This window comes from Podarcis vaucheri (genome assembly GCF_965113315.1).
Source record: "Podarcis vaucheri genome assembly, chromosome: 1".
NCBI lineage: Eukaryota > Metazoa > Chordata > Lepidosauria > Squamata > Lacertidae > Podarcis > Podarcis vaucheri.
In genome coordinates this window covers 64,442,281-64,459,702 of record NC_138759.1, presented here as the reverse complement: position 1 = coordinate 64,459,702, position 17,422 = coordinate 64,442,281, and the positions used below count along the sequence as shown (strand labels likewise).

Genomic DNA, 17,422 nt, shown 5'->3' with positions numbered 1-17,422 from the left:
TACAACCACCACAAAGGGTGATTATATGCAAAAGAGGACAGGGGCCGTGAACTATTAATTCTTGTCTAGAAGAGGGGATTTTGACAGGGATTCAGGGTTAATGGATTAAAAATAAAACATTTACCCCACGATTACAGATTACAATTTAATGTACTTAAAAGTTTTATGTATTTGTTTTCTTAGCAGATTTATAGGGCTGCCCATTGACATGTTCCCTAAGCAGGTTACAAGGCAACAAGTAAAATGCCATACTGTTGCCATAAAGTATACCTCCAGGCTAGTGCAGTAGTATAAAGTGAAAAACTGATCTTTCTTTCTTTCTTTCTTTCTTTCTTTCTTTCTTTCTTTCGATTCACCTTTTAATTAGCATTACAGAAGACTAGAAAATGAGTTTCTCATTCTGCTTACAAAATACAGATAAGAATATTTAATGACAGTGCTCTTTAAATCAGAAGCTGATATATGCCACTAGCAAGTTAGCTAAGACTCTGGCAACACTTTTGTTGTTGTTCCAAATACTTGTAGTACTGTATTCATTCCTTCCCTTTAAGAAGAGAAAGTATGTTGACTCACATCTCTCGGGACTTCAGCTTTGGGGCACATTTTGAGTAACAATAAAGTTCCCTCCAAAATTGCTACAAGCCTCCTATAAAATAATGACGGTTCATTGAATGTATATTTTTTAAAACCTAAATGCCGAACTTCTAAAAACCGTTCATCTTGAAGCAGCCCCTGGTAGTCTTTCCCGGAGCAACAAAATGACCTGTTCACTTGATCCTGAAAGCTCCGAATTCTATGATCTCTCTAATGCTATGTCTCAACAAGACAGCTGAGAAGCAGGTCATTCTGGTTCTCAGGTGCTCTATTACACTCAGAGAAATGCAGCCCCACCTAATTTCGTTTCTACTGTGCATTCCTGACCACCACAACACTGACACGTTTACATTACCTGCGTTGCACAGTTTTCAGCAGACTAGTCTTATTGCACTCCAAGTAGGGGGAGAGTTTTTTTCAACAACTTCCTAAATATTACTGCTGAGCTGAAAAGGTAAGTGGCTTTTAGTTAATGGTTTTCCCCAAGTGATCTTTCTAGTCTCTTGCATTAACTCTTCAAAAATATCTCTGTCTGTAAGTGATCCCGGTTAGAAACTAACAGCTGTATCAGCCAGGTAATGCCCTGGCTTGGCGCAGATCTGAAGATATGTTCTTAGTTGCATTTAACTTACATTCTGCTTGCAACGTCTCCCCCTCTCCTTCACTTCAAAGCAGTGGGCAAGGGGAGGCATGTCTCAAGGAATTTAAATGACAGTATTTCTCAAAGTGATAAACTCTAGCATGTGTTAACTGTATATAAACACTACCCCAAATGACCTTTTACTGTTCAGTAACATTATAATGTCCGCTGCTGTTTCTGAAAGTTTCAAAGTTAGTATTTCATCTTTAACATGTGCAGTTACTTGCTGAGAATGTATGTAGAAGACAACACTTCTCTGTAGTTGTCTATGAATGTATACACTGGCTAAGATGCACCTGTACTCAGGAAGGAAATACTGGATTATTGGAGTTTTCCTATTTAAGCAGATAGGGGAAACTATCTGGAAAAACACCTCCCTCTGCCCCACAAACAAGAATTAATGATGGGGTAGAAAAAGTGAGATTAGCACTGGATTTTTTTTAAAAAAATGTCTTCAAACAATTATGGTCAAGTAGCATTTTAGCCTTTACAAGCCATATGCTAAATGATATCACTAGAACATACTAAGTAGGGATGGGGTAATAAATTAAGTTCACATTTAAAGGTGAAGCTACCTAGTTTGCACTTTCTGGGACAATACAGAAATTGAAGCTTTGAAATGTTCGCTTCTCTGAATTTTGCAATGTGACCCTCAAAGTCAAGTAATATGCGCAAAATGCATACACTAAAATAGCACATGCATAAAGATTCATATAGTAGTGAAATTAACAAATAATAATGTTTTGGACTAGAGAAACCTGCATTACAATGTGCATATTAGAAGTTTACATTGCAACCGATGAATTTTCATGGGGCCATTAATTTCATATAAAAATTCATAAACTGGTGTGGAAATCTAGAGGACTGAATTTAAGATTGGACAAATGAGGAACTGACATTGACATATTCACCCATTCCTAATACCAAGGTATATAAGACAATATGTAGTCGCAATATAAGTATGAAGGCCATTAACTTACTTTATTTCATGCTTACTATTACCCTTTATGAATATACTAGGGGAAGTACAGCAGGCATGATAGCTGCACCGGTGTGTTTTTGACATGGCAAGCCCACCATTACCAAACTACAGATGACGTTTAAAATTTAAAACAGCTTTTAACATTGTGGTTTGGGGCTGGTTCAGGGGAGCAGGGAGCTGGTTCACAGACATTATACCTTAATACAGTGGTGTCCAAACTTTTTTCAAAGAGAGCCAGATTTGATGAAGTGAAGGGCCGTGAGGGCCAACCAAAGGGCCAACCAAAGCTGTTGACCTTATTTTAGGATTGAAGTTGTTGAGCCACAGTGGCCAAATTAAACCAACCAGTGAGCCAGATTAGGCCCCCGAAATGAACTTTGGACATGCCTGCCTTAATACAAAAATCATTGGTGGCTATGAATATGAATGAGGTGCATTAGGTACAAGGAGAGTGAGTGCCTCCCACTTTCTCCTTTTACAACAGCTTAACGATTGAAAAAATCACTTCTATGCCCAGGAGATATGCAAGTTTACAATGTAAGGGCAGGAAGTGTGAAAGTGTCATGCCAAAGACGACAGAGTGTTGCAGAGGCAGGAAGCGCCACCTCTCTTTTCACCATACCCAAAGTCATTCAGATGGAGGAAAGATAACCAGAGAAATTTCTCTTTACAGGGGCATCATGTGCTTAAAGGGGCTGCCTGGCCACATCTCTCACCACGTCCCTGATAATGCACAGCTCTGCCAGTGCGCAAGTGTCAGCAGCATTCCAGGGCATAGGAGTCCACTTGCGTAGGTTTCTGCATCTCATCCTAATATGTGGGTAGCAGGGCCAGGGCCAATGTGATTATGGAATTATCAGGGCAAGGCTAGAGGCAGAATGCAATCCTATCGATTACATGATGCCCCATCAAACAAGTATCACGTGAAGGGATCTTATGGCCGTCACACATGTGATTTTGCTATTGCAAAGCTAAGTGAAGTCTTACTGTGTATAAAGTATACCCTGCAAAGATAATAGGACTCTAAACTATTTGCAGTTGCTACAAAATCCTTGTAGTTTACATGACCTTGTAGTCTGCTTGGGTATGGGTGTGCCTTAAGTGACACACACAACCACACAGAGAGAGAGAGGGGGAGGGAGGAGATATATGATTATGACTGGCTCTCATAATTCAAAACTCTAATTGGCATATGCCCTATTTGAATTCACGAGAATCCATATTTTCCTCAATGTCTCATCATTTACATCTGCTTTGAATTTTCCCTTGCATAGTCCCTATTCATGCTCACTGAAGCAAGGACACATAGATCAGATTCCACAGTGACACCCAGAACTTTGGAATGTTCTTCCTATGAGACTCATCAAAGCCCAAAGCTGACTATAGTGAGGGTTAGTCTTAATTTCTTAATTTAGGAATATCTTCTACTGCATTTTGATTTGTGTTGTTTTTTAATTGACATGAATTATGCGTATTTTTACTGTTGTAATCCACTGTAAGCCTTAAAGATAAAGGAAGACCAATTAAATAAATGGGGGTAGAGAGATATTAACAGTCTTTATTGGACATGAGATCCATGCATATCATATTACCATAAATTTAATCCAAACTAGGGCTGGAAAACTGCACACAACTTAGGCTGCCTAAATGCAGGTCCATCATTTTCAAGGTGGGAATATTTCAGCAGGAAAGGAAAAAAACAGGGCAAATGTGAAATGCCATATTTTTCTGTGTATAAGATGCTTTTTGCTAAAAAATAAAATAAGGCAAAAATTGGCGGTCGTCTTATACACGGATAGTGAATGCAGAGGGCGGATGTCTTATACATTTGGGCATCTTATACATGGAAAAATACAGTATATGGGCTGAATTCAATTAATCTTACATTGAAATTAATGGGCCCAAATTAGCCATGGCTATTAATTTCAATGGGCGTAATCTGAGTAAAAGTTAATTGGATACAATGCTATATATTTGAATATGCTGAAGAATAAATTATACTACAGCAGTTGAGAAGTCATATCTCATAATAACTACAACAGCCATCACCACCACCCCTCTTTTAAACAAAAGGGAGAGAGAACCAGTAAACTTGGAGAAGCAGTAAACTGGGCAAATACATGAAGCATTGGAGTTGTAATCATACTAAATCACTACTAAAAAGTAGCCTAGCAAGATCCCATAAGACTATAAGGGAAATCCTGGTGGATTAACCCAAAAGTCCTCCTAGCAGTCTGCTTCCTACAATGGCTAATCTAATGCTTCTGGGAAGCTGTAAGCATGTTGTGAAGGCAATAGTCCTTCTCTCCTGCTGCTCCCCACCAGTAATTGGTATTCATTGATTCACTTCCTGTGAACTTGGAGGTTCCTCCCATTATGAATGTCATTGGTGGGAACGAGATGTAATTAGGGTTCTACCTGTTCATAAAGAATTTGTGCTACAGAGAAATGAAATGATAAACATCAGTGTCTTTAAAAAAGAAGAAGTTATTTTGGTTTAAGTTATTACTGGGTGCTAAAGTGGCCCTTTGTAAGCAACCTTGTTGGAGAGAAAGAGGCAAAACTCAAATTAGAAGCAAAGGACAAAACCAGATCAGCTGATTCCTGCATTTCAGCTTTTGCCACTAAGTTGTATGTGCTATTATATCTGCGGGCATGCGCATGCCGAGAAATGTTAAACGAAAGAACAAGAAACCGGTTTATTATTACACATGAAAGGATTTCTGGGAAACACATAACTAAAAATAAACTCAACTATTTCTCTTTTTTTGAGTCCCCCTTTTTCCAAGTGGAAAATTATAGTGGATGGAACAAAAAAAGAGAGAGAGACTTTTGTGTTGCAAGTACAGCGATTTCAGCATCATGCCCTGTAAATGAAAGCTTTAGTTAAGTGAACTTTGGGTAATTTCCTGTGGGGGTTTCAAATTACAGCCAAGGTGAAATAAAAACAAAAATGACAAAACTCACTTTGTGTAGTAATGAAATGGCTATTGATGGAAAGCAGAGCGGGTTGTGCCAGAAAGGAAAACAACAAGTATGGCCATGAAGAGAAAGGAATATTTGAGAGCTTGCTAAAAGCTCACTCGATGTTTTATTTGTTCTTCCTGTGGTTCTTTAAAGTATCGGTTATAGCGGACGGGGGGGGAGGGGGGAGAGGGAATGCAGTCACAAGGTATGACAAATGTTTTTGTTCATTCAGTCAGAGGGCTTGTAACTCGGGATAAGCAGATTAATTACATCTTGAATACCGCCACTTATGCAGGGTGGGGAATCAGCCAGATAATGATTTGTCTCTTCTGCTTTGACTCATTTCACAAGAATTGCAGCCATATTTTGAACAAAGTAATTGCAGCAAATAATTTGCTTTTATATTCAGCTATGTGGGCAAAATATTTACAAGCAAATAAAAAGAGTGATTTTTGTATGTGTGTAAATTTGACTGAAGTTGCCTGTGACATATGCAACATATTTTGAAAACAGGCACCAATTTGTACAGTTGACATGGTGCCTAACTAAGAGGAGATACAAGATCCCTTCACCCCTGTTCCTCATATCATGCTGTTCTCTTTCCCTGAGATCCTTGTCTTGAGCATAAACATCTGCCAATGGGAGCTTATGAATGTAGGTTTTTCCCTTGCAAACATCCAGGCTCCATGTGTGTACTTTAGTGAATAGGACTCTTATACATGCATAGCCCTCACACAAGTAATGTATGGAGAGGGGCTATAGCGATTTGCCTGATGGGAATAAAGCAATTTATGAGCACAATTCTGCCAAGACCACAAAAGAGGAAAGATAATTCATGAAATGCAATGATGCAATAAAGCATTAATCACATAATTTTGTGTGATTCACAAAATCGAGTGATTAACAAATCTGTTCTGTCCACTGAATAGACTTACCCCAGTATCACCAAATTTAAAAATTTACCGGAATGTACTGGAACAAGAAAGGTAGCTGAGGAAAGTGAGGTTTCTTTTAGACAGTTATGGGATCTGAAAACTGACCAGGACATTTATTCCTTAAAAAAAATTTTTTTTTTGTATCCCTTAGCTGTTCTATCAGAAAGCTCGGAGAAGAGAAACCAATCTTACAGAAAACAATTTCTGATAATACACAATGAGAAAGGCAATACATTTTAAAAATACATTCCTATAAGATGACCCTATGTCTAGCTCAAGAATAATGACAGCTATTAGGCCTTGTCTATAAGACCAAACCATCCTGCTATCTTGAAAAAGAGAAATGTGTTCTTAAATTGCAAAGTTTTGAGAAAAAAGCTATTACGGTAGACAAGTGTTGAATTTAGTAGTTGGGACTCCAATTTTTCAAGGAACAAGCAGAGTACCGGTAGCTCCTGTCCTTCATACTGCCATTAATTGCATCAGCTGACTGGGAGTGACAACACACTGCTCTTTTCCCACTCATACCTAAACTTGTTATTGCGTGAGTACTGTAATTGGGCAGTTTAGACCTGCATAACGTTTCCTTCTTAGCCCCAAATATGGGAGTCAGTCAGATCCTGAGTGTAAGCCACATGTATTCATTGACTCTTTTCACAGAAGATTGGGATACCTCCCAATATCTTGGTCTATAGCGTACCAGTGAATTCATGAGAACACCAAGTTTATAAAAGGGGAAACCTAGTATTTGACCACAACTGAGACAACCAGAATGAGAACTGTGTATTTATTAATTTCGATCTTCAATTCAGTGAATCTTTGTGACTTTTTTAATATAAAAAGATGCAATATAAAGATGAATATAAACTCTGAACTTTTTTACAGGTTCATCATATCAAGAAATAAGTATCATACCTGTGGAGGGAAAATGATGTTCCCAGAAGAAATTATGTTCATTTTGCTGTTGGCTAACTTGCAGTCAACCAGAAATGCTGGTGTCAATGCGCTAAGTATTGCAGCCACTACAAGCAGCTTAAACAACACAACCATGAGTTCTACTATATTTATAAATAAATCATCCAATAAATCTGTAACTTCTGGAAGAACTTCTTCTGTAACTCTTACATCACCAACAGACACTGATGACAACACAACAAAAAATATGGTGATGGAAAGCAGTACCCAAAGCAGCAGTGTGACACTCCTTAATACTTGGCTATCTTCAACAGCACATCTGCTGAATCTTACAACAAAAGATTCAAATCAGTCTTCTGCAAGAATCAGTGGAACATCATCTTCTTCAGAGATGCCTACAGTCAGCAGTGGCCTGTTCACAATCTCTGAAAACTATTCAGTCACAACTTATATCAATTCAACAGAGAAAGCATTGAACAACTCTACCACAGCCAACTATAATGTCAGTTCTACCACCATAGTCTCTTCTAATGGAACTCAAATTGATGGCATAACAGTCCATCCTACTTGTAGCATGCCAAATACACCAACCGTGTCACCAGGTACTAAGATCAACATTGTTACAACAGATTTACGGATAAGCTTGCAAACCACAAGTCCGCACTCCAGTTTTACTGATGGGTCTGCAGAAGCAAGAGAACCCCAAAAAGGTACCTTATTTTTCAAGAATACTTCACCATTCAGTAATAGTATCTACATTACCATAGTCCACCCAGAGTAGACAGATATTACTAGACCCACTGTTACAGCTGGCTCAGTTTTAAAATGAGTTATAGAAGTTGAGCTATTTATTTTGCAGAAGAAAAACCTGACAGGATTCTAGTTTACATTTACATGGCCATAGGCAGACTTTTCTTCTTTTCTCCCATTGCATTCTAATAATGGTAAAATTGAAATAAAAGGACATCTCTTTCAATGTAGCATTATGTCTGAGTGAACTAATTCTGAAGAAAATCAGTGCACCAAGAAAGGATAGTCAACTAAGTTCTCCTCAGAGTAGACTCATTGAAATTAACAGAGCTAACAGTCATCTTAATTAATTTCATAGGTCTAGTCTTTATAAGATTTAGTTGAATACCACCCATTAGTTCTATTTTATTTTTGCACGTGGTCCTTGTTTATAGAGAAGAAAAGCTTATTTAGTGCAGATTGTACAGACTGTTCTGAAGAAAGAACATTGCTTTCATAATTTCCCAACTTGTCTTCAGAGTTCTGACAATCTCTATCCCCCACAATCCAAATGCTGTTATAAAGAATATGTCAACAGAAAATACCAATACAGGGTATAAAATGTGCTATAAAGTTTGTAACCAAACTATGCAGCCTACACTTCTTTTTTCCATTTAGATGTTATTAAAGTTGGAAAGAAAATATGCAACTGTTAAAATCAAATTTCCAATATCTTTTTATCAAAGATAAAAGAAAGTAATCTAAATAAAAACACAAACCAGAAGGTGAAAAAAGGAAAGCGTAAAATAAGAAAAAAAGAGAACTTCTGGTTCTTCATCTAAATTATCCAAAACATCTGCTCCGAGATAGCACCCAACAATTTTGCTTTCTATAAACCAATATTTTCTTCAATCCTCAAACCCAGATATAATAAATTCATTTTCTTTTTCACACAAAAAGTCTATAATGGGTGCAGCCTACATTTCTGATTCTGATGGACAGGAAATAATTTCAGTATAAAAAGTGGAATAGATAGACATATGTGTGAATATCATATTACTTACAGATTAAGTTTTGTTTGCATTTAATTATACTCCTTAATCTGTCCTGCACTGTGTTTCATACTGCAATTCTGTTGTTCATGTTGTATTGTGACAATTCTATCTACACTATCAAGAGAACTTTAGTTGTGGGGGAGAATAAAAATAATAAATAAATAAATAAATAAATAAATGATATATGATAAACTGTTTTCATAATAGTTTCTTTAAAATGACTTAGAGTTATATGTAGAAGTGAATGTTTTGGATCATAAACTCTAATTGGATGTTCAGATCTTATCAGGGATCCAGACATTTTGCCTTCGCTCAGTTGCCAGTCATTATTTAGAGACTATATAGACATCCCAAATAATGACTGGCAACTGAGCGAAGGCAAAATGTCTGGATCCCTGATAAGATCTGAACATCCAATTAGAGTTTATGATCCAAAACATTCACTTCTACATATAACTCTAAGTCATTTTAAAGAAACTATTATGAAAACAGTTTATCATATATCATTTATTTATTTATATAGTCTCTAGGGACGCGGGTGGCGCTGTGGGCTAAAGCCTCAGCGCCTAGGGCTTGCCGATCGAAAGGTCGGCGGTTCGAATCCCCGCGGCGGGGTGTGCTCCCGCTGCTCGGTCCCAGCGCCTGCCCACCTAGCAGTTCGAAAGCACCCCCGGGGGCAAGTAGATAAATAGGTACCGCTTACCAGCGGGAAGGTAAACGGCGTTCCGCGTGCGGCTCTGGCTCGCCAGAGCAGCGTTGTCACGCTGGCCACGTGACCCGGAAGTGTCTGCGGACAGCGCTGGCCCCCGGCCAATAGATGTGAGATGGGTGCACAAACCCCAGAGTCTGTCAAGACTGGCCCGTTCGGGCAGGGGTACCTTTACCTTTATATAGTCTCTCTCTATCCCCAAACCCCTAACATTTAGGGATTATTTTCCAGAGCTGCTTGTGAAAGTTATATGTTTGCTTAAAAATCCATTTTGTTTTTGTTTTCCAGAAAACCATAGTAATGGAGCTGTAGTGTTTGGTGCAATAGTAGGAGCAATTCTAGGGTGTGCATTAATCTCTCTGGTGGGGTATTTCATGTGTGGGAAGAGAAAAACTGACTCATTTGCACATCAGCGACTTTATGATGACATGAGGAATGATCCAGGTAATGAAACAGCAAAACGAACTGAGACATTATAGTCACACAGATTTCATTTTATTGTAATCGTTTTGAGATAGCTTTGAGATTTTGATAGCACAGAGATCATCCTGAGAACATAGCAATTGTCTGGACTTCAAAGGAGGTACTCAAATACCGAATCTTCAGCTAAAAATGGCACCCAAACTATAGACTGCAGAAAGGAAAGGATCAATTGATTCTGCACGTATGCTTTTACTCATGCTTCAATGGAAGCAGGTAATAAAAGCAAAACACAATCCATACTACTGGAAAACATATCAACACCAACACTTTATACACATTGCAGTTCAATACCCAGCTATCCACATTTGTGTAGGAAAATGAGATTTATTTGTTTGTGTTGCTTGAAGGTAAGCCAGGCTGTTCTCATATATGATATTATGCTTACATGATTGCATTTATTGTGGTCAAACTGCAAGGACATCTGCAGAAGCAGAAAACGTAATTTACAGTTTGCTTCCCTTACCAAATGCAGATTTCATGCTCAAAATACACTCATTTTAATTTTCCTTAAAAATAAAATACTACCAGAAAAAATGCTCTGTCATGATGTTTCAGAACTAAACTTGAAACACTGCTCATTAGGTTTGTTATACCCCTTCTATTATCTATACAACAGCGGCACTAAAATGTCCACATTTTCCCTCTGAAATCCAGACACATTATGCCACTTATTGTACTGTTGGTGATATTATGCCCTCTCCAATTATGAGCAACAATAAAGCAGTCAGAATGAAGTATTTAATGGGCATCAATCTACATTATTCCTGAAGCAGATAGCTCTTCTCTGTAACAATAGGCTATGAAATGATATGTTCAGAGAAAAGAATTGCCCATAAAATGCTGTTACAAGCTGCTCCGCAAACACAAACCTGGACACATCAAAGCAAAGAAAGCAGTATAAATTCTTGTAAGGAGATGTCTCTGAAGACTTTAGTTTACACCCAAATCCAGATTAATGTGCTCTTGCTTTTGGTAGTTTCCTGTGCAATAAACAACCATTAGAAACAAACTATCTATTCAAATGTCAAATATTTTATCACATGACACAAAAAATATATTTGCATTTCCCGCATTGTTTTGACAACTGAATGCTAAACCCATATTAACTGTATTAAAACATTCAGTTTTAACATGGATTTATTCTGCTTTCTAACTTGCATTTAACAGCACAGGAGAAGCTCAATGGCCCCTTTAGGGCTAGGTGTAGAAACAATGATTTGTTCTTTCTCTTAGCTATCTTGACACGTTTATTTGAGGCACTGAACCTCAATCAACTGATTAGAAGTGGGTTCCAGTTCTAAAGTAGTCTTATCTTCCTTCTTTCTTGCCTTTTAGTCAGGGGGGAAGGAAAGCATTTGTGATGGTTGCCCCAGTGATTTAGCACCTAGAAAAGATCAGGCATTTTTCTCTCCTCCGTTCCTCTGGATTTCCACTCCATGGGAAGTGCAGCATCTACCTGTAATGCTAAGTCATGTAGCATTACAAGCAAGAGGCTTGGGCTCACATGTTTCCCTTCCCCTTCTGCTGAAGTTATGATGAAAGGTCAGGACCTAGTACTTCTGTTTTATATTAATCACAGTTTAGCATCTTAAACCTAAACTGTGGTTGCTCTTAAACTATGGTTTAAGTTGGTTTATGTCAGCTGCAGGGCTGGCCCACGCAGAAGGCAGACTGAGGCAGCCACCTCAGGTGGCAAAATCCTGCTGGGCAGCACCACTGTGGGTGCCCCACTCACCCCTGCTGCTGCCACCACTCACTGGAAGCCACCACTGTGTGACGCAGGTAAACAAAGGCTTCAGCAGTGGGGGGGGGGGAGGGAAGCATCTTCCCATTTTCCCCCAGGTGGCGAAACTGGACAGGCTGCCTCTGTTCAGTTGTAGTTATGATTAACTAGAATGTGTCAGGTCTGGATGACATGACAGTTAAACATGAAGGAGAAGAAGTGCATGAACCAGAGATGGTCATATTTTCTCACCACACTAAGCTATGGTTCAGTGTTACATCTGAGCCAGCTCTACAGGCAAGGTAAGGACCAAGGAACAACATGCTGCAGAAACATCTGCTCATAGATTAGTTCTACAAAGCTAGAAGGGTTCATTTGCATCCGTTTTCTTGGCCTGGGCAAGGAAGTCCTGTAAAGCACCCCCTATAATGGTTAGAGGAGAAGGAGATTTTGCAATTGCCAAAATATAGTGCTTCAGCAACACCTGTATTGAGGGAGGTGAGCATGACAGAAAATATACGGGAAAGGAGTTGCCAAGTTTGTATTGTATTTTTTGAAAGTGGATGGTTGTTGCTTGCACCATAATCACTGGCTGAAAACTTCATGCTCTGGCCAGTGTGGTGAGGTGATTAGATAGCTGGATGTGTATAAGTGGTAAATACACTTATGAGTGCATGCTCAGTTATGGCACTCACAGGTCAGCCTTTGGAGAGTATCTATCTTTCTTTTGCCCATCCTATCTCACTGGATTGTTATGAGATTAAAAATGCCACTCTGAGCTCATTCAAAATGGGTGGGATAAAAATAATAGCTGCATTTTGTAGCAAAACTCAAGTCTGTCAAAGTGATTAGAGAGCCTCCCATTGACTACTATATGATTTTGATCAAGGCCTTATTTTCATACTTCTGACATTACATTTTAAACTGTTTTAAAAAATGGAAATGCTTTTGCAAGCCACACTTATATCCCAAACCGTTATGTTAGTCACCTAAGAAAAAGAGAGATTTACTGCTGCTGAGTCACTCTAGAGTTTTGAAGCAATTCCAATTCTGTTCCTCAGTATTAATTATTCACACATGACATTTCCAGCCATGGGTGTATACACACATGAGCAAGTGTCTATGGGGCTTGATGTTTAATCACATTTCATTCCATATACATCCCAACACCTACACCTGGCAAGAGTAGAAATACTTCCTTAAGTCAGATGCATCCTGAGATAAAATAAATCATTCAAGGACCTTTTTAACATTCTGTACAAAGGAAGCATTGTTCAGAACCCTATAAATATCTGTCTACATTTATTTTGCAGTTCTACGACTAGACAATGTGCCTGATCCTTACAGTGCAAGCTTTGGAAATCTGTCATACTACAGCCCTACAACAGTCAACGAGACAGGAGCCCAGAGCAGCAAAGAATCTCCCTATGATGCAATTCAAATGAATGACATGTCCGCATCACAACCTTCAGCACAGTAGTGTGAATAACTTGTGTCAAAACAAAACACCTCACATCCATGGTTTCTTCTTCTTGAGTTTAAAGATCGGGCCATAATGGTTTGAAATAATTCTTTTGTGGCACCAGCCCTCTGCCTGTTGATATGTACAGTTTTCAGTAATCTAAGCGAGGCAATGCTTGTTGGCCACGTTTACAAATTTATATGCCCAGAATTTCACTTTTGTGTGCATTGTGTTTTGGATGGTTCACATATCAATGCCCTTTACTGAGTCGTCAATTCCAGTGCTAACACACAGGTCCAGACTGATTCTATGGCAAAGAATTGTGCTTTATACAAAGCGATAAGAACATTCTACCTACATTTTTGGATCTGTAGTATGTCAGTGACACAAATATGGTACCAAGGCTATCCTCTCATCAGTCAATGACCTTGCATGTGTGAACCAATTCTCAGTCTTTCTTCATCTGTTTCATCTGTATTATTTAACTTAAGTCTGAACTATCTAACTCAGTTTGTTACCACCAGATACGATAGGCATGAGCTCTGAAAAAGCTTAGACGACTTTGAAGGATCACAAAGGATAGCTCTTTATGTAGTAGTTCACTGTGATAGCAGAATGCATTTCCTAGGCTCAAAGTCAGTATGTTTAGACTGCCAGATGCTGGACATAAACAAGAGAGGATGCCTGGCTTGTCAACTTCCATGACCATCTGCTTGGCTGCTGCTAGAATGTTGGACTGGATGGACTTTAGACTATTTTAGCAAATCAATTATGGCATGCATGTTGTTTTTACTCTAGGGGAAATGCCATGCATGGGGGAAAAGTGGGTGAGCCAATTATGTTCTACAAATGCAAAAAGCACTTAAATCAAGGAACTGGCACAGAGGTGGGAGAGGTGGGGGTAGGTTTTTGTTTTGTTTTTTTGCCCAGGGGCCACATTACCTTTTGGGCAACATTCTGGGGTCTACATGGCAAGGGTGGGTGGAGAAGCAGAGCTGGTGCTCCCCATCTTGCCAAAAAGCAACTTTCTAGCCTCAGTTCAGATTAGCACATATATTATAGGAATGCATTCAGTTGCACATGGAAAGAAATGCATCGTGCAATATGAATGTGCATTAGAATGCACAATTTGGCATGAATTCATCTGGAGGTACATTCTTACCAACTACAGTGCATTAGTTTCACTGGGATGCTCACATCCCCGTCCTCATTTTGCCACATCTTGTCAACGAAGTATGACTGGCCTGGCCAATGAACAATCAGCCCAGCTGTTTGGGCAAAGGGGCTGACTTTTCTCTTAGTGCAACACCAATCTGAATGCCACAGTCTCAACAAAAATTGCATTATTCAGCTTTCAATTTATTGCAAGATCCTATCGGCATCAGAAGTGGTTTCAGCTGAAATGCAAATAGAAGGCTTGGAGTAGTTATTGTCTGGACCCAAGTGGAGAATCAAAGGGCGCTCCCCATTCCCCCCAGTTTTGAGGCTGTTTGGTTTCCCTTTGGCTGCTATTTACACAACAATTTTTTGTCTAAATTACCTTCACCATTGAGTACAGTTAGTTTGGCCCCAAGTCTTACATGAAAGGAGAGCAAATTGTCATTTATCACAGATGCGTGTGGAAGAAGGGAGTAATAAACTAGGATAATGGAAGATAGAACAAAAACCAAAGCAATGTATTTTTTATGACATATTGTATTCTACACAGGCTAGACTGCCAAGAGAAGTGAGATTGCTTTAACTCTAGTGCTTGGGATCACAAGGCGCCAAGGAAACTATGTGACAAAAGAGATGCTTCTCGATAATAATGCAACATAGGGAACACCAAATTCATCCCGAAACATGGGTGCTAAAATTTGCCAAGTATCTTTTATCTGAGAAGAGCAACATACTTCCCTGCTACATGCAGGAAATGCTTGCTATATGAAAGAGCACTGAGAGCCAAGGTGGAGTGTCATCAGATCTCAGTTTAGTCTGGGAACTTGCTGGATAAACTGCGGGAAAACAGAGTCTAAGCCCTGCATCCAGGGCCGGCGTGAATGAGCACTTGCCAAGGCCCCCAAAGACTTAGGAGAGCCTGTCGCCAACACTGTCGTTCCATTGGGACTACCATGAAGTGTCAGTGCCTCTGCCACCACTGAGCCATAGCATGGGACCTTTTGCTGTCCCACTTGATTCTCTCCAGGTATCTGAAGAAGTGTGCATGCACACGGAAGCTCATACCAAGAACTAACTTAGTTGGTCTTTAAGGTGCTACTGGAAGGAATTTTTTTATTTTGACTATGGCAGACCAACACGGCTACCTATCTGTAACTTGATTCTCTCCAGACATGGTGCTTTTGGTTGGTGGTAGCGGCAACAGTAGTTTTAAATGGGAGCTGCATGGGTACTTGACTCCAATCCTTGGTGTGGTGTCCACTGGGTATTTTGATCATCCAAAATGCAATATACTGATGTCTAGTAGGGCATAGCATTTTGGGAGACTAAATGTCACCACACTGCACATCGGAGCAGAGCACCAGTTTGGTTCCCTTTCAAAAGTGGCAGTAGTATGCAGCAGCAGCAGCAGCCTGTGTCACCCTGATGCAGGGTGAAGTGAGTGACAGGCAGTGGTTGTGGCTGAGGCTACAATCGCAGATAGCAGTATTGGCAGAAGCCCAGGTCAGGCTCCACTGGCAAGACTCATGCTGAAGGCCCACTGGAATCTGGCTCTAGCCCTGTCAGTCTCTACCTTACAGGGCTGTGGCGAAGAGAAAGTAGATAGCTTCTTGAATGCTACCCAGAGCCCCTTGGTGGAATAAAAGGATATAAATGTGAAAAAATTATATTTCCATTGGCTTCTGAATTTGCCACCGTTATTATTAAATATTATTAGACCAAGGCACAAGATGTCTTCAGCTTTGGGGTTCACCACCCTCACCAAGCACGCTGAGATATTATTCTATGCTTTTTAAAAGTTTGGTGTCATGCAGCACTGACTCACACTGGACATATGGACTGAAACAGAAGGGGAGAATTTGTAGCCTGTTACCCTCTCAACTTCTAGTAATAAGAGATTAGAGACAGACCTTGATAATGCAAACAGAAGTTTCAAGACAGAATGCTGAACAAATTGTCCTGTGTAAAGCCTGCTTTCCAGCATAGATGATGAGCATAGATAAATAGCAGGTGCCTTCCCCCCAGAGAACTCTTCATGCTTCCCAAAAATTGAGACTTAGAAGTCTGCTGTGTTGACAGCAAAGGCAGCATTGATCCCACAGTTCTTCCTTCCTACATATGGGCTGAAATTTCATGTTATGTGCAGACTATAGGAATCGGATGTCTCTGATGGTTCTCCAATTGAGTACCCTAAGGATATACTTATATGAATTTTAGAAACAGCATGCCATGCACACTGTATGTAAATAATGCAAAGGGGACTTTAAATAAATCAACAGCAGCAGCAACCATTCTACCATGAGTCGGAGACTAAATGTAGAAAGTGTAAGTACTGTATTACAAATCCAATGGGGTTGTCTTTGTATCCCACCTGGTTTTGGACTTCTGTGGATTTATGTTGGTCTACTGAGTTGATCTATATCCAGCTTTGCATACAGAATCGTTATTGTGGCTTATTTTTTATGACATTTTGATGCTTTTGGAGAGTCACCCTTTCCCCTTCACCAACCCAGCAGCTGGGATTGTGATAAATGCATATAAATACATATTTGTAAACTATGTCAATAAAGCTATTTTTTAACCTTTAAGCTCTTTGTCATTGTACACTATAGGATTAAAATCGGATGCATATTTTAGGAAAATAATGGATTAAAGAACACAGATATTAATATGAGGTTGGATTGCCGTCTTTCATGGATGCTTTAGCTGAGATTCCTGCATTGCAGAGAGTTGGGCTAGATGACCCTCAGAGTCCTTTCCAACTCTACAATTCTATGATTCTATACTCATAGTAAACTCATTGAAATTAATGGCTGTAAATTAGTCACCTCCATTCATTAACTGGTCTATTCTGCATATGACTAGCATTGAATACAACTCATATATACCTCTAGTATAATACTGCAATGGACTGCAAAGGTTTCTCTAGCACTAATTTACCCAGTCATTTGTTTTTCTGAAGGGCTTATTTCAGCTGTGTATAGAGATCTGCATCCCTAACAAGCATGACAATAATAGCTTCAAAATGTATATTCTCATTTTAAAGTTCATTCCAAATTAAGACTTGCTG

General features: G+C 39.3%; 2 protein-coding genes across 6 annotated transcripts in view; one reads left to right on the top strand and one right to left on the bottom strand.

The window, feature by feature from the left end:
• The window catches only part of ANO3 (anoctamin 3), a 242,787-nt gene that overhangs the window by 21,407 nt on the left and 203,958 nt on the right, over positions 1-17,422 (bottom strand). The gene's annotated exons all lie outside the window — the stretch shown is intronic.
• Positions 586-16,940, top strand: MUC15 (mucin 15, cell surface associated). Its single transcript, XM_082210390.1, has 5 exons — positions 586-1,048; positions 7,004-7,743; positions 9,815-9,970; positions 13,046-15,379; positions 15,523-16,940. The coding sequence occupies exons 2-4, from the start codon at positions 7,047-7,049 to the stop codon at positions 13,210-13,212; spliced, it is 1,020 nt and encodes a 339-aa protein (XP_082066516.1). The 5' UTR covers positions 586-1,048; positions 7,004-7,046; the 3' UTR covers positions 13,213-15,379; positions 15,523-16,940.